The sequence below is a fragment of the Panthera uncia genome, chromosome F1 (assembly GCF_023721935.1).
Source record: "Panthera uncia isolate 11264 chromosome F1, Puncia_PCG_1.0, whole genome shotgun sequence".
Lineage (NCBI taxonomy): Eukaryota > Metazoa > Chordata > Mammalia > Carnivora > Felidae > Panthera > Panthera uncia.
Window position 1 is genome coordinate 15,488,148 of NC_064813.1, and position 23,232 is coordinate 15,511,379.

A 23,232-nucleotide genomic window follows, 5' to 3' on the forward strand; every position below is an offset into this window, starting at 1 on the left:
TCCTGCAGCCACACCTCCTTCCTCTAAGCCCGCCCCTTGGCCCCGCCCCACCCGCCATTGTGGGCGGTGACACGACAGCCCGCGTGACTCAAGGCTCCCGCCCTTCGACCGGCTGAGAAGGAAGAGAGGGGAGGGGGCGCGAGGGACGGAAAGCGCTGGGGGAGGGGAAGGGGGGCGGTGTAAGGGTGAGTGATTTCCTTCCGGCACGTCGCCCGCTCCGGGGGAGGGGGTGGGGGGTTTCACTTCCGGGACGGTGTTCCGGCCCATTCCGGCCCATTTCCACCCCCGGAGGTAGGTGCTGCTCCTTGACTGGGCTCGGGCCCCGCACACCGGTCCCGCTGCCCTGCACCGGGACCGCCTTGTCCGGGCTCCGCCGCAGCCTGCTCCTGGGGCGCTCAGCCACTCCCCTTTACCCCACCCTCAAGGCACCGGAGACCTTCCACCCCCTTGGCCCCGGGCCGGGCTGAGCTGCCGGACCCGCCCCCTCGCCGGGCCCCTCCCTCAGGACCCCGGGATGGGCGGCCCCCTCCCCCACCGCAGCCCGGACACACCCAGATACACACACCCACCTCTGGGCTGCTCCCCGCCCGCCTACGCACACCGCCTGGACGGGGTCCCGGGGCGCCGCCCCCTTCCCGGTGCTCTGCCCTCACCTGATTGCTCGCTCCCCGGCCCCAAGCCTTGCTCCCCTCTCCTCCCCCGCTCCTCGGTGACATTTCGCCCTTCTGTCAGTTTCCCACTACCCACGCTTCCTATCGCAGACTAAAGCCACTCAAATACCGGAGTGGCCAACCCCATGGCGTTCCCGATTCTCCCTCTTACAGCTCTCACCCTTCCAGTGCCGACGGTAGAGAGAGACCTTACTCCAGGGGCTTCCTCCTCACTGGGGAATTGCCGGAAAGAGCAAACAAAAAAGGCGCTGGTGTAGGCTCCAAAATAAACACATCTGAATTCATGATGGCATCGACAGAGGCTCTTATTGGATTAAAAGTTTCAAAACAAACAAAAACGCTTTGGAAAAAGGTCAGGTTGGCTAAAGTTGGTTCTTAAAAGCAGTGTATACACTTCCCTATTTACTGATTAAGTGTGTTGTAAGTGCGGAGCAATACTGTGAGCTTGTCAGGATCAGTTCTGAAATTTTAGATTTTAGCTAACTATGTAATGTCTTATAAAGTTACAGATAAATGGAAACATGTTGGGCTCAAGTCAGCGTCTTCCTGTTGAGATTTACACAAACTAGTGTCAACCATTGAAGGCTGTTGGATGCAGTTATAGGCATAATGTTTTCAGCTGTTTAAAGAAAAATTTTTGATGTAAAAATATTGGCCATATTGATAAATGCTCTATTTTCTACCAGCTTTGGGGAATTACATTTCAGAATCAGCATCATCACCACCCTGAAATTCCCAGCTTTGAATTTAGATAGAAGCAGTGTACCTACCCTTTCTTAATTCTGAGGTTGAACATCTTCAGGTTCTCTGCATCTTCACTGAGTTCTGACACGGCTGTGGCATGTTTCCTAACCTAGACCTTGCTTCAGAGTCCTAAACCCAAGCCTTTGTGTGAGGGCTCTGACTCTCAAGCTTCGAAATAATGGCTTACGTACATTCATGTGGGATATGAGTCACCTTCTAAATAATAAACATAACTTCTACAGCATGTAGTAAAATATTAGCAAGAGGGATCAATCCATTAGTGTGTAATTACATTTATTCAAAGAGCTGATTTCTTTCCTCCTTCAAAGAAAAGTTATCACAGGATTTTATATTCAGTGTATGAATACTTCGTGATTAGAGAAGAAAAAAAAAGAACTGTCACAACTGGTTTTCCCCCTTCTGTTAAACTTATGTTTTGATGCTGCATAGCTTATTAGTAAGGGGAGTATGATCTTAGGTCGACTTTGTAGAAGTCTAGCAGTCACATTTGGGTTGTTAAGGGTATCTTGTTTTCATATCCAAACATAAGGGAAGTTGGCTCTTTTTACTTGGAGATTTTGAAATTTTACCAAAAAATATTTTTCAGTAGATTTGAATTGGAGAGCATGGCAGGAGTGAAATTCAAATTATTAATGAACTTGGTTTCCTCTTTCAGCAGGGTTGAATGCCTGCCTACACCCTCAGGCACGACCATGGAGAAAGGTGGGAACATACAACTGGAGATCCCTGACTTCAGCAACTCTGTCCTGAGCCATCTAAACCAGCTGCGCATGCAGGGCCGTCTCTGTGATATTGTGGTCAACGTGCAGGGACAGGCTTTTCGGGCTCACAAAGTGGTCCTGGCTGCCAGTTCACCCTATTTCCGGGATCACATGTCCTTGAATGAGATGAGTACTGTCTCCATTTCAGTCATCAAGAACCCTACTGTTTTTGAGCAGCTCCTTTCTTTCTGTTATACGGGGCGGATATGCCTGCAACTGGCAGATATCATCAGCTACCTGACAGCTGCCAGTTTTCTGCAGATGCAGCATATTATAGACAAATGTACACAGATCCTGGAGGGGATTCACTTCAAAATTAATGTGGCAGAGGTTGAAGCAGAATTAAGTCAAACGAGGACAAAGCATCCAGAAAGGCCTCCGGAGTCTCACAGGGTGACACCGAATCTAAACCGTTCCCTTAGCCCACGACATAATACTGCAAAGGGAAACCGGCGAGGTCAGGTTAGTGCTGTGTTGGATATCAGGGAGCTCAGTCCTCCTGAGGAGTCCACCAGCCCTCAGATAATTGAACAGAGTTCTGATGTGGAGAGCCGGGAGCCCATTCTTCGAATCAACCGAGCAGGACAGTGGTACGTGGAGACGGGAGTAGCAGACCGGGGGGCCCGGAGTGATGATGAAGTTAGAGTTCTTGGGGCAGTCCACATCAAAACGGAAAACCTGGAGGAGTGGCTTGGGACTGAGAATCAGCCTTCCGGAGAAGACGGGAGTAGCGCCGAGGAAGTCACAGCCATGGTGATTGACACCACCGGCCATGGTTCTGTGGGGCAGGAAAATTACACTCTGGGATCTTCAGGAGCCAAGGTGGCTCGGCCAACAAGCAGTGAAATTGACAGGTATGGTTTGTTTTCTTTGTCCGTCTAAACGGCTGTTGTGCAGACGTCACTAACGCAGGCCCTCTGTGTGGCACAGAGTGTGTCTTCCTTACTTGATGTTCTTAGCCAAAATAAGTTGATGTTGAGGAAACCGGAGGTGTGCCAAAAGACTTGCGTTCTTATTTCTTTAAAGCAGGAAGCTCCTAGTCCTGAAGTATTCACAGTGTTGTGAGAACTATGGTAAAGTTAGACACTTCCATGAATCAGAATAGCAGCTGCAGCCACGCTAGGATCAGTAATTGCCAGGGCCTCCTCGGATTTCCAGGCAGGGAGCTGATCATCAGCTGGGAGCCTGGCAGCAGTGCCCTTCCTTGGTATGTTATCACACAGGTAGGTGGCCTGGGGGGCTTTGACTTTCCTTTGTAGCACTGTTCACTTCTCTTTGCCCCCGTCTACCACAATTAGAGGAAGTAGGGTACCAGCAGTGATCGTTCTTTTTAAATTAGTGTAATGACAGTAATTCCAAAGAAGGGCTTTTTGGATAGTTTTTCTTTTCTTTTCTTTTTTTTTTTTTTTCATTTGTCATTTGATAATACCTTTCCCTGTTTTCTTTCATCGATGACTGCTGCTACCACAAGCCTGAGAGTCTCTTTTTTTCACCAGTGCTACTATGCCCTATGCTTCACTTTTCTTTTTCTAACATATTGTGGTTGTCAGAACATTTTTGGGGGAGTGGAAGTAACAATTTTAATCTAAGTAAATGGAAAGAAAGCCTCAGTTGAAAGAAAGAAATATTACCAACTTCGATTGGTAATATTTGTTTTTTTCCCCACTCTTAAAAATAAATTAAAATTGCATGAACGATGAAAACTAAAGAAGCTATTACTTTGGTTCACATCTGGCCTTAAAAGAGGCATATGTGTCACAGAAATTCAGAGGGCATATCCTATATCCCCTGTAGGTGGTCTCTTCTCCTGTCCTTAACAGTTAAAGTATCCTTGAGGACAGTACTTATTATTCCCCTGTGTTAGCACCCTTTGTCCAGTGTTAGAACTGAATCAGAAGTAATAGCTTTGGATGCAGAGATTTTCAACTTCCATGATCTGTATCAGCAGTCTGAGATCTGTAACAAGTTACCAGGGGCGTGGGAGAGGGAGCAACCAAAAACCTAACAGTTACATAGAAGAAACAAAATCATAGACCCAGTTTTAATTTATGCTTTTATGGTCTCCCAGTCCTCAAGGACAGAAGCTTGTATTTAGCCTTAGTGTCACCGGGCCATGTGGTCTATCTGCTATGCCATTTTATATTTCTTAAATTTACTAGGGCAGACCTCTTTTAACCTTAAGATCTGATATTTACTCTATGAAAGTATTTCTTAGAAATCTGTTGTTCTGTTTGTTCCCCCTTCCTCAGCCAAGGGATAAAAAGGGGTAGATGTCATCATTTTTTAAGTTCCTTGACACTATTTTTCTACTAGTCCCCTTTTTGCTCCTCTTCCAACAGATTTAGCCCCTCCGGCAGTGTTGTTCCCTTGACGGAGAGACACAGAGCCAGAAGTGAGTCTCCTGGGAGAATGGATGAGCCTAAGCAGCCCAGCTCCCAGGTATGTAGTGGGGTTAGGATTGCTCAGTTGGTGAAGAAATTGCCACGGTGTGTGAACAGAATGTAATGAATAAGAAAGGAAAGGTACAGGAAAGGTAACAGTGACCCCATTAAATAAATACTGTATTCGATTACTTGTTTCTTTCTTACTTGTGGGCGTGCAGGAAATACACTTTTGGTGTCAGCAGAGTTTGAGAAGTAGAAAAGATAAGATTGTGGGACTCTTCCCTGGTTACAGGAACCAGTCTGTATTCCTGAGAGTAATATAAAATAACCCCTGGAAACTACATGCAGGTAATTTAAGACTTGGGATGGAGAGAGTCTGATTTTATACTCTGTGGGCATAACACTACGTAATTACTGATTTATATAGTATTACGTATTTGTAAATAAATTGCTTATGCACTTTTGTATGTGATTGCTTTTTTTTTTTTAATTTTTTTTTTTTCAACGTTTTTTATTTATTTTTGGGACAGAGAGAGACAGAGCATGAACGGGGGAGGGGCAGAGAGAGAGGGAGACACAGAATCGGAAACAGGCTCCAGGCTCTGAGCCATCAGCCCAGAGCCTGACGCGGGGCTCGAACTCACGGACCGCGAGATCGTGACCTGGCTGAAGTCGGACGCTTAACCGACTGCGCCACCCAGGCGCCCCAATGATTGCTTTTTTTGTATGGTTGTGTCTTTTCATTTTTTTTCCTCCTGAATCTTCTGAGAGACTAAAATGTTCTAGAAAGGATAGGAATAATGTTTTCCATCTTCTTTGCAACTCCTTAGCAAGTAATTGAAGTAGTTGGTTGATATTTTTGTTTGTTCTCACAAGTGTCTAACACTGAAGATTGATTTTTAAAAAGATTGTGAACTCACAGAGTGGAACACAGTAAATTGTAAATACCTTTGCCCTTTAAAAGGAAACACTGGTGGGGGCGCCTGGGTGGCTCAGTTGGTTAAGCATCCGACTTCGGCTCAGGTCATGATCTCACAGTCCGTGAGTTGGAGCCCCGCATATTGGGCTCTGTGCTGACAGCTCGGAGCCTGGAGCCTGCTTCAGATTCTGTGTCTCCCTCTCTCTCTGCCCCTCCCCTGCTCATGCTCTGTCTCTCTCTGTCTCAGAAATAAATAAACATTAATAAATAAATAAAGGAAACACTGGTGGATTAAGATTGGGTAGCTAACGTTTTTAGCATCTGCGTTATATGAGAATACCTTGTTTGATTTTTACTTAAGCCATTGGATGTGTATTGTGTACATAGTATAGTAACAGTAAGACTTGTTAGAAACTATATTTACTTGCATGTTACCATGTGAGGGTACCAGAAAAGGAATGTAAGTATTAGAATTTTTTAGTTTTTTATTTCTTTTTAATGTTTATTCATTTGGAGAGAGAGGTAGGGGGGAGGGGCGGAGAGAGAATTCCAAGCAGGCTACTTGTTCTTCGCACAGAGCCTGACTCAGGGCTCGGGCTTACAAACTGTGAGATGATGACCTGGGCTGAAATCTAGAGTCGGACGCTCAAGCCCCTGAGCTACCTAGGCGCTTCAAGAATTTTTTAGTTTCAGTAAGATGTTAGAGAAAATGTGAGGTGCCTGGGTGGCTCAGTTAGTTGAGCTTCTGACTTCAGCTCAGGTCATGATCTTGCAACTTGTGTGTTCAAGCCCCGTGTCGGCTCTGTGCTGACAGCTCGGAGCCTGGGGTCTGCTTCAGATTCTGTGTCCCCCGCTCCCTCTGCTCTTCCCCCACTCGTACTCTGTCTCTCTCTCTCTCTCTCTCTTTCAAAAATAAATAGAAAACATTTGAAAAAGTTTTTAAAAAAAAATGTTAGGAGCTTGGAGGAAAAGTAACTTTACTCATATAATTAGGGCCCCTTTTCTCTTCACCTCTCAGGTAAGATGCAGTCACTGTTGTGCAAATACGTACTGCGTGAGACAGACCACGCACTTTCCGGGTGGGTAAGGCAGACTAACAAGAACACAAAGCAGGGACAAGTCACAGAGCCGAGGCTTCTGGAGCAGTGCTGTGGGAACAGAAGCGCTAACAGGCAACTGCTAGAATCAGTGTCTCCTCAGGAAAGTGTTACTCAGAGAGATGAAATGCACTTTTTAAATAAGCGGCTAGAGGGGCACCTGGGTGGCTCCGTCAGTTAAACGTCTGATTTTTTATTTCGGTTCAGGTCATGATCTCACAGTTCACGGGTTCGAGCCCCACATCGGGCTCTGCAGTGACAGCGTGGAGCCTGCTTGAGATTCTCTCTCTCCCTCTGTCTCTGCCCCTCCCCTGCTCACGTTCTCTCTAAGAATAAATAAATGAACATTAAAAAAATTTTCTTAAGTAGAGATAACTTATTCATGTAGATGGGATAGGGGTAAATATGGGAACTCTGCAAGGGTGTTTGCCTGAACAAAGCAGAAGGTACAGGCTATAAAGCCACGGCAGATAAGTAATATTGTCTGGAGATGATATTAAGAGATGAGTTAATATACACCTTAATATGTGTGGAAGTTCATTATGGGGAGTCTCCACCACAGTTATTTTTCCCTGCCACAGAGAACCGAAACAAGACAGGGGCTTACATTACAGTTACATTACAGTAAGAACAAATTCTGATAAACCTGGAAGAGCTTCCTGATGACAGGAATGATTAAACTGCTATGGTTACTTCTTTACTTAAAAACATCCTGTGGCTTTTTCCTTTGTCTGCCACATGAAGGTGAAAATACTTGGCTTAATTCTCCAAGTAATTATAATCTTTTTCACCTGGCTTCTTCCACCACTCATCAGCATTTATCAGACCTTCTCTGTATGTCAGAACCACATCAAACTTACTCCTGTCTCTGTACTTCAGTCTGGGATACTCTGTTCTTCCCAGGTGTCTGGGCTCCCCCAAGACCCAGCTCCTGGTTCCATGTGCCCTAACTAGCCCAGGTCTCTTTGATCTCTCCTTAAACCACCGTAGCAATTACAGATGATATGGTATAATTTTTCCCAACTCTGTACTGACTCATAAAAATTATTCTTTTTCTAGTTGCATGAATTTTATGTGTCCTTCTACTTTGAAATTTCCTTGAGGACAGAGTTCTCATTTTCTAATCTTCTAATCTTCATTGGCCTTTTTAGGTGGCCAATAAATAGAAGATGTTTTATCACTAATTTTGAGTAACTAAGGTTACTTAGTAGGTGATAAGGAAAGAGGCATCTCCTAAATAGGGGGTTATTTGGTTGCCTGTGAAATTTCCAGTTTTGGAGATCTTCAAATAAAAATGAACCAAATAGATGACTTTTTAAAGTCCTTTCAGTTCTTTGAGTCTGATTAGTAATTCACAGTTAAGATGGTGAACATATTTGAAGACCATGTCAAGTATCTAGATGGAATTTTAGACAACATGGAAATCGTTCATTTATATGAAATGTATTCGTTATATGGAATACTTCACTTAAAAAGAACCTTAAGGAGGGGCGCCCAGGTGGCTCAGTTGGTTAAGTGTCTGACTCTTGATATCAGCGCAGGTCTTGATCTCAGGGTCGTGAGTTCAAACCCCACGTTTTAATTCAAAGGAATTAAAAATTAAATACATTTTAAAAGATAATGTAAAAAGATCTCACAGGTAACTAAACTACATTGACTTTGCATCTGGACAATACTGGTATGACATTTGCATATGGACAATACTGGTATGACATTACTTAAAAGTTAGGCGGGTTTTTTCAGAGACTATTCCCTCAAGATTATGAATAATATTGTGAGTTTGTAATGTTTAAAATAGTTAATATTTACTTGGCTATAGTAAGTGCTTCGTTGAATTAACTCATTCATGCTCATTGCAACCTACTAGGTAGATGCCATTATATTCATTTTACAGATGAAGAAACTGACACATAGAGTAAATAACTTGCTCATGGTCATACAATAAGTAGGATGCAGATTTGAATCCACGTTTCAGTATCCTTAATTGCTATACAGGATAATAACATGCTTTCAAAATATTTCAAGGTACCTTTATTGTGTTTGATTCTCATGAGAATTCGGCAGAGCTGGCACCTTTTAATTTTGTGGATGAGAAAACTAAGCCTTAGAGAAGTTACTCTGTGCTTTGTCCGTGGTCACCCAGGAACTTTTGGTGGGATAATCCCTAGTCCTTTATGTGAGTTCAGTTTTGATTATCCAGGGAAATGGAGCAGAAGGAAATGTTATAGAAGACAAATCAGAAATCATCTAAAACCTCAGTGTTACTATTCAACGCTTGGCTTCACGTACTGCTTCCCAAACCTGCTGAGAACTGCTTCTGTTGGAAATGAAGAGCACTGTCTGTTTACATATGTGAAAGGAGACAAAACACAGTTTGAGAAATTAAAGAAAAGGACACAAAACCAATTGCTAGTTAGAGGAGTCTTCTTCCAATTAATGCAGAGTCAACTTTTGCATTGGTACTTTAGCCTCTGCCAAACAACTATAATTGCCTCCTATATGTTTGTTTTTTTTAATGTTTATTTCTTTTTTGAGAGAGAGCCCCTTTTTTGAGGGGAGGGGCAGAGAAAGAGGGAGAATCCCAAGCAGGCTCTGTGCTGTTAGTGGGGAGCCCGACATGGGGCTCAGTCCCACGAACCAGGAGATCATGACCTGAGCTGAAATCAAGAGTAGGACTCTTGGGGCTCCTGGGTGGCTCAGTCGGTTGAGTATCTGACTTCGGCTCAGGTCGTGATCTCACTGTTCGTGAGTTTGAGCCCCACATCGGCCTCTGTGCTGACAGCTCGCAGCCTGGAGCCTGCTTCAGATTCTGTGTCTCCCTCTCTCTCTGCCCCTCCCCTGCTTGCACACTGTCTGTCTCTCTCTCTCAAAAATAAATAAACAAAAAAAAAAGAGTAGGACTCTTAACCGACTGAGAAACCTGGCGCCCCCCATCTTGCTCTTTTAAAGTGATGGAATAGAGTGTCCTTAGATTGTTCTTTTAATTATTATATTAACATCTGTACTTTTTTGTAGTAATTAATTTCCTGTTTGGGTCTCTCCTAAAAATAAGCATGTTGCCTGGTATGAGAGGTAAAAATAGATTTGATTTCTTTCAATATGTATCCTTACACGTATGTGTTCTTGCTTTCCTCACTGGACACAGGTAGAAGAGTCCGCAATGATGGGAGTGAGTGGCTATGTGGAGTATCTCCGAGAGCAAGAAGTATCTGAGCGGTGGTTCCGGTACAACCCCCGTCTCACCTGCATCTACTGCGCCAAATCTTTCAATCAGAAGGGGAGCCTGGACCGCCACATGCGCCTGCACATGGGAATCACGCCATTCGTCTGCCGCATGTGTGGCAAGAAGTACACCCGGAAGGATCAGCTGGAGTATCATATCCGCAAGCACACAGGCAACAAGCCCTTCCACTGTCACGTATGTGGCAAAAGCTTCCCCTTCCAGGCCATCTTGAATCAGCACTTTCGCAAAAACCACCCTGGCTGTATTCCCCTGGAGGGGCCTCACAGCATCTCCCCTGAAACAACTGTCACATCTCGAGGACAAGCTGAGGAAGAGTCACCTTCACAAGAGGAGACAGTTGCTCCTGGGGAAACTTCCCAGGGCTCTGTGTCCACCACTGGGCCAGATTGAAACATGGAGGGGGAGGGGGCAGTCCCTCTTCCCCTTTGGGCCGTAAGCAGCCAGCATGAGGGCCACGGGCTGGTACTTAGATTCACAAAATGCCACATCACTAGATCGGAAGATGCTCCCAAGATGTTGCCAAACTAGAGGATCAGCAACATATGCAGAAGCACGAGAGGCTCTTCCCCTCCTCCTTCCCACCTCATACTTTGGGAAATGATCAAGTAAATCAACTTTCTAATTCAGGGATCAACAGCCTTGGTTTGTTAACTTTATAAGAAAAAAAATTTTTTTAAAAAACGGTGATAAATGGTCATTTATCTACCAGTCATGTTTGAACACTGTACTTTGGTCCATATCATCCTGGTGGCTGTAATTGCCCACATCTAAAACACAGCAGGAGCCTTGGTCATCTGAACCAGCCAGCCACAAGAGAGAAGGAAGTAATTGCGACGGTGACAAGAAGGAGGAATTTCTCCTCTTCCATCCCTGCCAGAACATGCAGTTTCACATTTCAAGGAAAAAAAAAAAAGAAGAAGAAGAAGAATCCTGGTGGTTGTTACTGATTTGAAAAGTTAGACCTTCTCTTTGCCCTGATTAGGCATCTGACACTTTGCCTGATTGTTTCATGTAAGCAGCCATCTTGGAGCGGTGTTCTCGTGGGCAGCGTCACCTGAAGCTCTCTAGGCAACTGGAAGGGAAATGAGCAACAAAGTGTTTGCAGTAGGTTCTGCTACATTTGGGGGCTTGAGTTTCATGTTGGGGAAGAGGGGAGTGGGGAAAGAAGTGAGGTTTTGTGCAAATGTCCAATGGCGCAGAGTACTGCAACTTCCTGATTGGTGTTTGTAAACCATAGTGCTTAAATATCTTTGGGTGTTAGGAAATGGCTCTAGTCCAGATGAATTAATGTGTTAGGCTGACTACCAAAGTTTCATCCAGTCTCTCTGGCTCCTACCTTCACAGAACAGCAATATTCTACATCAGAAATGTCACTTTCTAGTGAAATGAGCCTGGACTGTATTTTTAAATCTACAGGTCTCCATATTTGATAACTTTTATATGAAGTTTTAAACACATTTTTTCTGCAATACTGTGGTTGAAGAAACCCAGCACTATGGTTCTTATTGCAACCACAATTCCATTTCCTTCTACATATGTAATAGTTTATATTTTCAGGCCAATAGAAGAACCTCACTAAATCCATGTCTCGCGTCTGCAAACCTAGTAATTCATAAACCAACCATCAGCACATTTGCTGGTGACTCCAAGAGCTTTGCTTTTTAATAATACACTACAGGGCATTTACCAGAAAACATCAGGCACAATCATGTTGCAATAAATTGATCAAGGGATCAATTTGATCAGGTTTGGTTACTTAATCATTCCTAAGATTTTTAAAACTTCAAGGGACCTTTTTGGTAATTCTGGGGATTTCTGAGATTCTTCATCCAGCACTGAGAGTCAGAAAAACTTTAGCAAACATGTAGAGTTTTAGATGCCCTGTCTTGCATTCAGAAAATGAAGGAGGATTATTAAGGGATGCAGGCAAGTAGATGCAAATAGGAAAGAGAAAAATATATAGCTTCTCTTAATCATTAAATTTTTAAGAGTATTGAAATATGCAGTGGTTTAAGAAATTGTCTTGGTGCAGAGGCACAGAATGATTGTAAAAGAGATTCGGGGAGGGGCTGGTCATGCCTGCACTGGTGAGCCATCTGTGAGAATGGTAGTGCGTGCTCCCTTTCTGAGAATGCTTTGTGGTATGTGGAAAGGTGGGTGGAACGGAATGGCGTTTCTCTGATGATAGGAAGTTAGAATGCAAAGAGTAACTCACAAACAATCTGAGAATTGTATATACACATAAAGCTGCACCATATTGCTAGAGAGCGGTTATTTTCTCTTCTGGAAAAACGTAGCAATGTGTCTTTTAATAGGAATGCCATGATGCTACCATTTGATGAGAGCCTTCCCTTAAATGATACGTTGAAGCTTTGTCCTTAGGAGATGTAGACTAGAGCATTCTCCTCTTTAGTTGGGCAACAGAATGATAGGGCCACCTTAGGGACCAGCTATGCCCTGTGGGCATAAAAGTGGATTTGAAATTAGACTGAAATCTCCAGTGAAACATTTTAGCTGGTAATCACGTCTGTCCGTGAACAGTTTGCCATTACTAAATAGGCAGGAAGGTGAGAAGTACAGAATATGCTGCTGTAGATGGAGCTTTTAAGCCTACCAAAAAAATGTTAAGTCCATCCTACTTTTGAGAAGTAGTATGTTGGAAAGTTCTTTGTGCTTTGTTAGTTTCTTAGGTTTTCTGTGAGAAAATGGAGCTTTTTAAACTATGACCAAATTGTAAAGGTGAACTGCAGTAATGTTTGTAAAGAGAAGGTTGGCAGCGTTTGTCAGTACTCCATCCAGGATTAGCAACAAGCATTTTAAACGAAGTAGAGACTCTCTAGTAGATGTGGAAATGCTGGGAGTGTTTGTTGGGTTCCCTTCCGTTCTCATCCACTTGTAATAGGTGTTGCTGAATTGATACTGTGAATAGAGTGCTACCTGGTCTTCTAGGACCACATCAGCACAATCGTGTTGGCTGGTTCTCACCTCCTCATTGGCCTAGCCCGGAGCCATGGAATTCATGAACATTCAAGCCAGGCTAGCTTTTAAACGAAGTAAAGTTTCTGAAAGCAATTTCCGTGTTAGCTAGAAAAGGTATTAGCATTCTGCATAACTATCCAAGATTCTTACCCAGGTTCACTGTGACGTTGTCCTAGTTCTTAGTTAACATCACTGTAGGGTCATAGTAGTAGTAGTGTTCTATCTGCATTAATGAATAGCTGCGTCGGTGTGTGCACAGAGGATACCTCTCTTAAGGATGTACTAGATGGACTGTAGCTAATGCTGAAAACTCATTACCAAATCTTAACTTGCACGTGTCACCTTGTGAAGGGAACTGCATTAGCATTGAGAGCTAAATCATCAGTAAGTACTTTAATGCCATGAAAATAGCAAACACTGGGACTGTTTCCATTCGTTGAGTGGCACTTGATAGCAAAGGAGCTACCCAATATTCTCAGCAGAAGAAGAGAGACGGCAGTATCTTAATCTGCCTTCGTTCTAAGAGGTACCTTTTATTCTCTCTGAACTCGGATACCAGGATAAATATAGCATTGGCATGAACAGGAACACTGTACTTAGGCAGAAAGGCTCTTTCTAATGACTTGTTCTCTCTTTACTCAGAACCATATTTACCTCTGAACTGAGTTGAGTTTTATTTTATGTAATTTGCCAACTACCCCCAAGCCATCATTGTACCAGACGGTTGAATCGAATCTTGAATAAGTAAAAATAAATTCATTCCTAAATGATAAGGTTGGAAGCGAAGGGAGATAGCAGTTAAGGAAAGTTTTCTGGTTATTCTATTTTTTGGTATTTTTAGATGTTTCCAGTTCCCTCTACATCAGTAAAACAGGGTTTCCAAAGATGTTACGACAGTAGAAATAAACTATTATCTTCCCAGCTCCATAGCTGAAATCCGGCCTTGGTTGGAAGTGGTCTGGTGGAAGAGTACACCTCATCCTTAATAGCAGAATAGTCTTTGGTCAAGAAATAACTTTTAAAAAAATTTAGTTGTTACTTGACACTAATTTTGTTTCTTTTAACTGGTAAAAATTCTATTTTGTTTGACTAGAAGATCTAATTTAAAAAAATAAAAACAACAGTTAATGGAAAGGAAATTAAACTGAACAGAGGCAACAGTCTTCTTAATCATAGTGGAAGGCATTTAATCAGAAAGGAGTTGGAATCCCGGAAGTTTTTCTTTGTTCAGATACAACAGACACGTTTGTTTGTTTGTTTGTTTGTTTGTTTGTTTGTTTTTTCTTTCTTTCTCAAATGCCATTCTCTTTATCTACTTACTGGTTTAAGGCATAATCGAGAAGTTCTTATTGAACTCATTTTTGGAAATGGGGCTCTTATGCCATTTGGGAAAGAGTGCAAAATATTGAAGTATTGTAGTTGTTGAGATTTAGAAAAGGGACATCAAGCTATTAAGTCAGGTAAATCCCTGAGCTCGAGAGGATACCCCTTAGCATATTCCTAGCATTTGTGAATTAGATCAGTAAACCGCAGCCTCCAGGGCCAAATCCTGAGGCCATCTGATTGTATAAAGTGATACGGAATACCTGTTCTTCACGTATTGTTTATGGCCACTTGCTACTGTAATGACAAAGTTGGGTGCTTGTGGCAGAGACCACATGGCCAGCAAAACCTGAAAATGTACTATTTGTCACTTGACAGAAGAGTTTGCTAACTCCAGAATTTTGTCACTCCTGCCATTTTGTCTTTGTAATAGTTTGGTTGAGGTTTTAAATTCTTGTTGCCATATATGCATCAGTTCCTTGAAAGAGCTTACCATCTTTTCCTAGATCTTTTTCTCAGAACCCTGTTTGTGTCCTTCTTAATGATTCCCATTGCTTTAAAAGCATTTAGAATAGCCTTATGATCTGTCCTTGCCTTAAAGGTGCAGGTAGATCAAAGTTTAGGATGGTAGTTACAGATGTAACAAAGTAATTTAAAAATATAATCCCCGTGCATAATAATGTAGGGTTAAATGAGTACCATGTTTACATAAAATACTGTAAAAAAATTAATGTTTTTATAAGTAAGTTTTGCCATTCCTCTGAGTTAACTTGAACTGGTTTGCATAATGATGACAAGAATGAATTAATTTCCACTAATATTAAAAATTAACTTCTGTTATGAATAAGTGGTTTGATTCTTACCCAAAATACTGTCCTTCCAGATTAGAAACCCCTACCCTTTCCCTGTACTACAAATCTTCATTTTGATTTCCTCAAATAAACTCACTCTGTTCCATGTGGAGTAGTAAAAAGCCCAACGTTCTTCCCTTCCTTTTCTTTTTCCCCCAATGAATGTTTTAAAACAATGAAATCTCTGAAGATTTCAAATTCCTCTTAGCACTGTCTTCCGACGTCTGTTACTGTCTATGATGTTTCTAAATATATACTGGGCTATTATTTATTTGCTTTCCGAATGTTCATTCTTACTGTTCACAAAAAGCGTATTTATGCCAGATGTGCAAAAATGGAAAATGTTAGGATGATTATAAACAGAATTCCTTGCAGGAGGAGAATATAATTGTTCCCCATATGGACACCATGCATAGACTTCTGAGTTAAATTTATCTGAACAAAATGTTCTAGGCCGGGCTGACACAATGCAGTGAGTTTCACCTGTACTTTGTCGGCAACCCCACCCATACATACAGAGTTTGGGTGAGTGACCTAAGCTCCCATAGGGCACCTCCTTCCTAGTCCTTCTTCAAGTTGTTTTTCCCCGTTTGATATTCATAAGTTTTATATGAAATGTTCTATGAGTAGTAGATAATCCTTACCTGTAAGGTTCTAGGATGTTTGCCTAGCTGAGATCTGCCCTCGTCTTAGAGATTTTGGAGTGTTGCTTTTCTGATTAATTTGCGATTCTGATCCTTCTGGCATACAGAACATTGGCCATAGACAGCCCGATGCGTCCTCTGCGTGCAGCTTTCTGTGAGGCCTGGGGAGTAGCTGCCATTTCTGTATGAATGCGTTGCAGAACAATTGAGTTTGCCCAGCACTAGCGAGATCTTTGATAATTATCAGTCTTCTGTTTTACCTTCTTTGCTTTCTAGAGTCTGTTTCTGTTTTCAATCCTCTCATTTTTAAGTAGTGCTTTTCCCAGAGCCAGTCTTTTTATTTTGCAGTAAGGAGGTTTTCTTGCTCAGGACAAGCCAAAGTTGGATAGATACTATGAGTACTTTAAGACACCTGACTCAGTTACATTCCAAAGGGTATAATTATTGATAACAACTGTGATACCAAAACCTGGAAAACATTTGTACAGACTATCCAGTTTTGTTGTATAGGCAGCCTACCTTTTCCCTCAACTGCAAGGAACAGCAATGACTTAGAAGGCAATTATTACTTGAAATGTATATCGCCTTTACAGAGAATACATACATGAATAAGTTTCTTATCTCACATCTTCCCTGTTATCTATTTAGCAGATATTTCCCATCTTAACAGTTAAGGGCCTACTAGCTCAAATGGTGGAAGCTTTAAATAGCAAAGCTAAGTTATAAAGGCAGAGCAGTTCATGAAAAATAAAACTTTTCTAATGCTCACTTCTTTCACATCTACTCAGTAAGTCCTCCTGAGGAGGCTAGAACTCCCCATCCAGTTAAGACAGATACACGTGCAGCATCTTCTATGGACAACAATACAATTTAGTATACTGTGAATCTTAGAATCTGAATTAATCCATAATGCCAAAAGTCAGAGTATCTCATGGGAAAATGTTTCCTATTCTGTGAAATCACATACCTTAAGTGAGAAGTAGCATACAGGAGAGTCTGGTCCACAAAGTAAAGATTAAGTATTTATTGGTACCAGTGTGCTTGGAATTCATACAACAAAATTGATTTTAGACATAGTTTAGATGTGGCTTCCTATACTTGAGAGTCCTAAATCCACTTGGTTAGAGTCTGGATGTATGCTTTTTAAAAGCCTGCACTTTTCATCGCAGAGATCAAAAAGAGGGGGACAGAATTAACTGTACTAAGTGCTTTAGTGGCATAATGGCAGTTAGTCCTCAAAATAATCCTGACGTAGTAACAGTAGAACTAAAACTAGCTGATTTTTGAATGCTTACTGTGTGCCAGGCGCAGGTCCGTGTGCTTCATATTGTTAACTCATGTAATCCTGGTGGTGGTCCCAATAGGATGGACACTTATTACCCTCGCTTTAGAGAGGAAGAAACTGAGGCACAGAGAGGTTGACCCAGGCAGTCTAACACTGGAGTTAACACTCTAATAGACTATGTTGCCTTTAAGAGGTGTCATTATACCACAATTTATAGATGAAGAAACTGACGAACACAAGAACACAAGGTTACACAGTGGATAAATTGCAAAACCGATATTTACCAGGCTTGATTCCAAAGCCCAGACTGTCTCCACCACATCATATTGACTCTGTTTACTTACAAAGAGTTGAGGTGAACTGGAATAAATAATAGCCAGTAACAGTACTACTTTTAGTGAATTTTCAAGAAAGCATGATTGGAAGATTGCTTCAAAAGATAGTGCAAATGGTCTCTGAACAGATGCTGATGGTGAATATTTTTGGAGATATTGCCCGTTTGATAGGAATCACCCATTTGATAGGTCTGGTTGTGAATCAGTTCAAGTTACTACCAAGGGAGAAATTGGAAGGTGGCATTTCCACTGCCTAGCTTTGTAACAAACTAAACTATAGTGACTTAAAACAACAATTTTATAGATCTTGTGATGTTGCGAATCAGAAATTCAGAAAAGGCTCATCCAGGCAATTCTCTTTCTCCCTGTGGCGATGACTCGGGTCACCTGGTGGTGTTCAGCAGGTAGTTGGACTGGTCGGGAGTTTCCAAGATGATCTCATTCGCATGTCTGACACTTTGGCAGGGAGGGCAGGAGTCTGGGCTCGCGGGCCTCCTCTCCCTCCCTGGAGTCTCAGGGACTTTCCATGTGGTCTCTCCATCAGGGCGGTCACACTTATTAAATGGCAGCTCAGGCCTGTAAGAGCCTGGGCAGAAAGTGCCACTCCTCCCTAGGCCAGGCCCAGAGCTGCCCGCAGAGTCACCACCATACATTGGTCAGCGAAGTCACTGGTCAGCCTGGATTCAAGGGAAGAGCACATACCACCTGATGGCACGTGTGTCTGTCAAGGATTTGGGGCCGCTTCAGTCTTTCATAGGTGGCCTTGGGTTTTTGATTTGTCTTGAATTTTCTGCGTTCATTCATTTGGGCTAGTTGTCCGTGCTGTAGAAACCACTTATTTCGTCTGCCACGGGTCAGTAAAGGAGCTAGAGGGAGAATAAGACAAATAACCTAAGCACAGGTTTCATTAGCTACCCACCCACCAAGTTTCATTGATCTTACAGCAAAATGTCCATGTTGTTTTTCTTTTGTTCCAAGTTCCAAGTTGTGAGCATTTGTTAGTTTGTTGTTTTTTTCCTGTGAAGCTGCAGTGACTGTACATCCTGAGCCAGAAGTACTCCAGAAAGAGTAAAAAGCTTACTGTTAGAGAAGCTTGTTTGTTAGAGATGTCAGCTGTATTTACGTTTATAAATAGGCACAAACTCCCATGGTATGGAAAATTCGTGTGGCTACTAAATCTCTTTCGACAGGAGTTTCTATGGAGTGGCTACATGGTCACATTCTTGAGATCATTTCAAGTTCCGCCTACCCACCCTAGGCCTCTCTTTACTGCCACCACACCACCTTGGGCACAGTTTTGTGCTAGAAGATGAATAAGTAAGTGCATCCCATTTTTATTACCTTTCTTAGGAGAAAATTCACTGCCCAATTTTTTATGTTGTTGATCCTTTAAAATCAAGAGTTGCCATCAACCTCTCATCTAAGATAACAGATCATTGAACTGTTAGGATTTTTGTCAGATTTAGGGTGCTTTATTTAAACTCTTGCCGGCTTACACTCATTAGACTATTGCTGTGACAGAAGAAATATGGGCAGAGAATAAATCCTGCTCTGAAAATGATCATCCCCAAACCAAGCTTTCTTTTTTTTTTTTTTCTTTTTCTTTTTTCAACGTTGTTTTTTTTTTTTTTTTTTTTTTTATTTTTTGGGACAGAGAGAGACAGAGCATGAACGGGGGAGGGGCAGAGAGAGAGGGAGACACAGAATCGGAAGCAGGCTCCAGGCTCCGAGCCATCAGCCCAGAGCCTGACGCGGGGCTCGAACTCACGGACCGCGAGATCGTGACCTGGCTGAAGTCGGACGCTTAACCGACTGCGCCACCCAGGCGCCCCAAACCAAGCTTTCTAAGAGAAGAAAGATTTGGGATTATCCATCCATTCCAAGTGCAGTGGACTCCTGGAGGATTAGCTGCGAGGGCTTCTTGCTAGTTATCCCGAAGTATCATAAAAAGGTCTCTTCCCAGGTCAGGCCTCAGGAATTGCAAATACAGGAAAAGGTACTCAGGGCTGAAGACTTAATTTAGGGCTTTACAAAATGCTTGGAAGAGAAAGAAAAAATGTTGGCATTTGTAGTTGGAAAACCAGGGACAAAACGTTCGAGGCGTTTAGGCATCAAGACTAGATTTTATCATGTAAGGACTGGGGCAGATTTCAGTGAATAAAAATCAATGAGCCTTCACGTTTTCTTTTTTGATCCCCATTTCCACTCTGATGTACGTCAAAGTCTGCTTTGGGTGACAGAGAAGTCTTTGAAAATATATTCCCAGGGAATGAAATATCTCATGATGATCTGCAGAGAAGTTTCTCGTTCTGTATTTTATGGCTCTTTGGGCCCTCCTCCAGATTCTCTGTCACTCTTAAGTCATCTGGTGGTGGCACAAAAATTTAGCGCCGCGGTCTGGATTTGCAGAAGAGAACAAAGTCAGAAGAAGGGGGGAACCTGGAGACTGCCAGCATATTCTTTGTTGTCTGCGTTGCAGGTCAAACCATTTTGAGCCAGTCACAACAACCCATTGGGAGTATAAATTCCTTAGGGTTCCGATTTCTGCTCTCTGCTATATCTTTAAAGCAGGCGTTTGTGACGTACTTGAAGATGATCTACTGAGTTTCCTACAAAGGAATAGAATCCTAACTGTAGTGGTTCTCCAAGAACTACTGCAAAAGCCCAGAAATACGACACAGGGAACAAAACGTAAAATGTGTTTCCTCTGGAAGCCAAGATGCGCAAGCAGAGGTCACTAAGAGTGTGACTGAAACCTACGTCTAGCATAGCTATCGTCTGATAGCAGAGAGATTTAGAATTTATATGGTATTTCTAATATTTTTACAAAAATGATTTTAAATCATGTAACTTGAAGTTTTAAAAACTGAGCCTGTTTTCTTTTTGGAAAACTGGCCCAATAAAAATAACACTAATATAATGCAATTGTATATGCATGTGCATCGAACACAAAGTGGTATACTAAAGATAGTTCATGCAAATAACTTTTGTGGGAAGTTTGGCTATTTTCGTAATATCTTTTTTCATAAATGTATGTTTATAAATATATTTACTCATCCACTATGACCCTGGTAGCATTAGAAGCATTTGTTAGTTGTATCATTGATTCTGAAAATCACATTCTTGGCACAGTAGGCTATGAGAGTTCTTTGTCGCTTTGTATTTTGGCTAAGGAAGTTATTTCTTGCACTTTCTATTTATAAAGATGTTATAACACATTGCACCCACTTAGTGTAGCTGTTGTTTAGAGACAAAAAAAGATGTAGGTGTTAAAGTGAAACGTATGTCTAAAAAGCCTGGCGAAACAAGGGACCTCGAAAGAACAAAGTTGGCTTGCATCTACTAAGAAGAGCTGGGGTTGAATATCGAATTTCGATTGCAAGTAGCTGTTGGGGTGGGTGTGCAAGTTGTAATTTTATTGCGAGCTGCCAGCTACGTGTGTGTGATTTTACGTGTGTATGTGAGAAAAAGGTGTCTGGTGAAGGCAGAGAAGTCAATGTAGGATGTAGTCTACCTCCCATTAAAGACTGAGCATATTCCAATATTGCCCTGGAGCCCTCTGGGCAGGAGGCTGGATTCCTCAGCCACTGTCCACCTCATTCTCTTCTGTACTCGCTTCAGCTCCTCTACCTCTGAGCACTTGGCTGAAGAAAGAGTGTGCTTTTTGTAGCAGGCAAAGGAAAGCCGGACACAAAATCTAGGGTTTGCAGTATCACCGTCCCCCTTGTCATGGGCAGATGTTCATGTTCAGCTTTGTTGCCCAAACCAAACAGTGTCTGAATACTCTGATTTAGTGCTTTTCTCTCCTGGCTTCTATTTGGCAAGAACAGCCGGTGCACGTGGAATCTTTCTGTTTTTTTAAGAAACGCACCAAACTCCTTTCAATGATGTAAACATTTTTGTTTGAATCCTGAGGGTTTGTGTGTGTGTGTGTGTGTGTGTGTTTAATTGCCATTGCAGCCCATTACTGGGAACCTAGATAATTAACCCTATTTTCCCGATAGTGAGCCTTCTGCCAATATCTTGACAGGTTTGCAGGAGGTGGGTTTTGGATGGCTTGTTTTGCTTTCAGTCACTCCAAAGAGATATTCCTATTTTTAATGCCTATACTGTGGTACCAATCACGATGGCCTCCTTTGAATGCTGTGGGTGTCAGGAAATTCAGTTTCAGCAGTAAATTGTCACTAGGCACACCGCCTGATCTTTAAATCCAGTCGTAACATTCACCTGACTGTCCGGGGCGTGAGCACACTGAGCTGTGGCAGGTGGCCTACGTTTTGAACATGTGTTACAGCCTAGGAAGGACCGTCGGCCCTTTAACAGCTATCCCGGAATGCTCGCCACCTTTTCACTCTACACTGGCTGGTTGTGATGTCGACACAGGGATTTTCAGGTTAAGAGTGAGAAGGAGAGAGTGATTTGTTTTCAGATTTTTGGAGGTTGGCCTCTGTGTTTAGGTACTTGCTGGTAAGTGTTTGCTTTCCTGGTGACTGGGTAGAGCAGGCGATGAGAGGATGCCGTGTGAAATTGCAGCTAATGAGCCGGGCGTTCCTCCTAGGTGACAACTGACCCAGTCACCTCTGCCTGAAAACAGCGGGAGTACCGAAGGGAGAGGAGACAGTAGAATCACGTGAATCTACTCACCACAGCTGTTGCTTTTCTTTCTTTTGTGTGTGTGCGCAGCACGTGTTTTTATTAAGGCACAGGGACAGGACCGAGGGCAGGAGATTCTGCCCGGCTACTGTTATTCTAACTGTAGAATAATCGTCAGCCTGTAAGCCATGCTCATATCCTAGACTCAGGAATTAACTCCTGCTTAGGAAGATTCTTCCCCCTGGCTTCTCTTTTGTTTGTGCCAAGTCTGTCCTAGGCCTGTACCCAGCCAGCTCTTTTGCCGTAACACATAATTAAGTGCAGACTTACCTAAATCCATAATTTACTGTTGACTGTGTGACCTGTTACAGCCAAAGTGATTTCTTTAAAAGCAAAACAAAAAGGTGAACAATGCCTAGGTAATTTCTTTGGGGTGCGTGTTAATTCTGCGAATCTGAGAGGAGGCACGGAGTCTGACCTTTCTTCCCTCTGGCTTGAGTGATCACCGGCCTGCATGCTTTTTATTACAGAGCCAGCTGACCCAAACTAGTAGTTCCCCACCTTGGCAGCACTTTGGGCTCACCTGGGGCATCTAAAAAATTACTGAGTTTAATCAGTCTGCTGTGCAACGTGGGCTTTAAAAGCTCCCCGGATGATTCTAATGGGCAGCCAAGGTTGAAAATCATTGGCCAGGTAATCTTGAGTGGCCTCCGGCAGGATAACCTCAGTCTGGTTCTTTTTTGTCATAAGGTACCTTTACTGATATCCCACGCATGGCTCTGAGTTTAAAGTGGGCCAACGCTCAGGTGGTAAAATGGATCATCCATTTGTCCTCAGAGTAATTCTGGAGAGAGATGTTGCCATCCATCCAGTTTTGTCTCTTTACCAAAAACAAGGTATGCAGAAGTAAGCAAAACGATTTCAAACTCTGGTCTCTAGAATCCTCTTTTCTTTGCATATGTGATTTGAGTGGAGATTTCTCAACTCTGATAGCTAAAATAGAGCACTTGAATTTATTGAAAGGGCCAAGCCCAACCTGCCTAGGATGATTTCTAGTTGTAAAATAAACAGGTAGCATTATTAAAGTTAATGGAAAAAGAGAAGGGTCCTTCCTGGGGGTGATGGTGGTACATTTGATAATTTGTCTCTTAGCCTGTCTTCTAAGTGGGATTTCAGTGTAAAGTGACTTTCACTTTTCCTTGTTTTTTTTTTGTGAATGAAATGCACTAGCTAAGGCTTAAATATTTCTGAATTTTAGATGAAATGTGAAATGAGTCATTTTAGCCTCTTTATTCCAGGATGTCAAGGACCTAACCCAGTAATTCCCAAATAAGGTTCCATACTTTTCTTTGTTCCCACCCCAGGTAGTAAAGATGCCTGC

At 42.6% G+C, this 23,232-nt stretch overlaps 1 protein-coding gene across 4 annotated transcripts; it reads left to right on the forward strand.

The window, feature by feature from the left end:
• Positions 1-179: 179 nt before the first annotated feature.
• On the forward strand, positions 180-10,469 carry ZBTB37 (zinc finger and BTB domain containing 37). Of its 4 annotated transcripts, none has more exons than XR_007458721.1 (5): positions 180-291; positions 825-1,023; positions 2,095-3,051; positions 3,227-3,404; positions 4,537-4,623. XR_007458721.1 is itself a non-coding variant. In XM_049633990.1 (5 exons), exons 3-5 carry the CDS (start codon positions 2,129-2,131, stop codon positions 10,229-10,231), a joined length of 1,512 nt encoding a protein of 503 aa, XP_049489947.1. In that variant the 5' UTR covers positions 180-291; positions 825-1,023; positions 2,092-2,128; the 3' UTR covers positions 10,232-10,469. The 4 variants fall into 4 exon arrangements, 2 of the variants coding, with proteins under 2 accessions (XP_049489947.1, XP_049489946.1); XR_007458720.1 differs by having other exon boundaries at positions 3,227-3,420; positions 4,537-4,622; XM_049633990.1 differs by lacking the exon at positions 3,227-3,404 and adding an exon at positions 9,743-10,469 and having other exon boundaries at positions 2,092-3,051; positions 4,537-4,636.
• The last annotated feature ends 12,763 nt before the right edge of the window (positions 10,470-23,232 follow it).

Excerpts from the sequence above, each read along its gene's own strand:
- ZBTB37 (XM_049633990.1), top strand. The coding sequence starts at position 2,129 with ATGGAGAAAGGTGGGAACATACAACTGGAGATCCCTGACTTCAGCAAC. Across the intron at positions 3,052-4,536 it reads ACAAGCAGTGAAATTGACAG|ATTTAGCCCCTCCGGCAGTG; the intron begins GTATGGTTTGTT and ends CTCTTCCAACAG. Across the intron at positions 4,637-9,742 it reads CTAAGCAGCCCAGCTCCCAG|GTAGAAGAGTCCGCAATGAT; the intron begins GTATGTAGTGGG and ends CACTGGACACAG.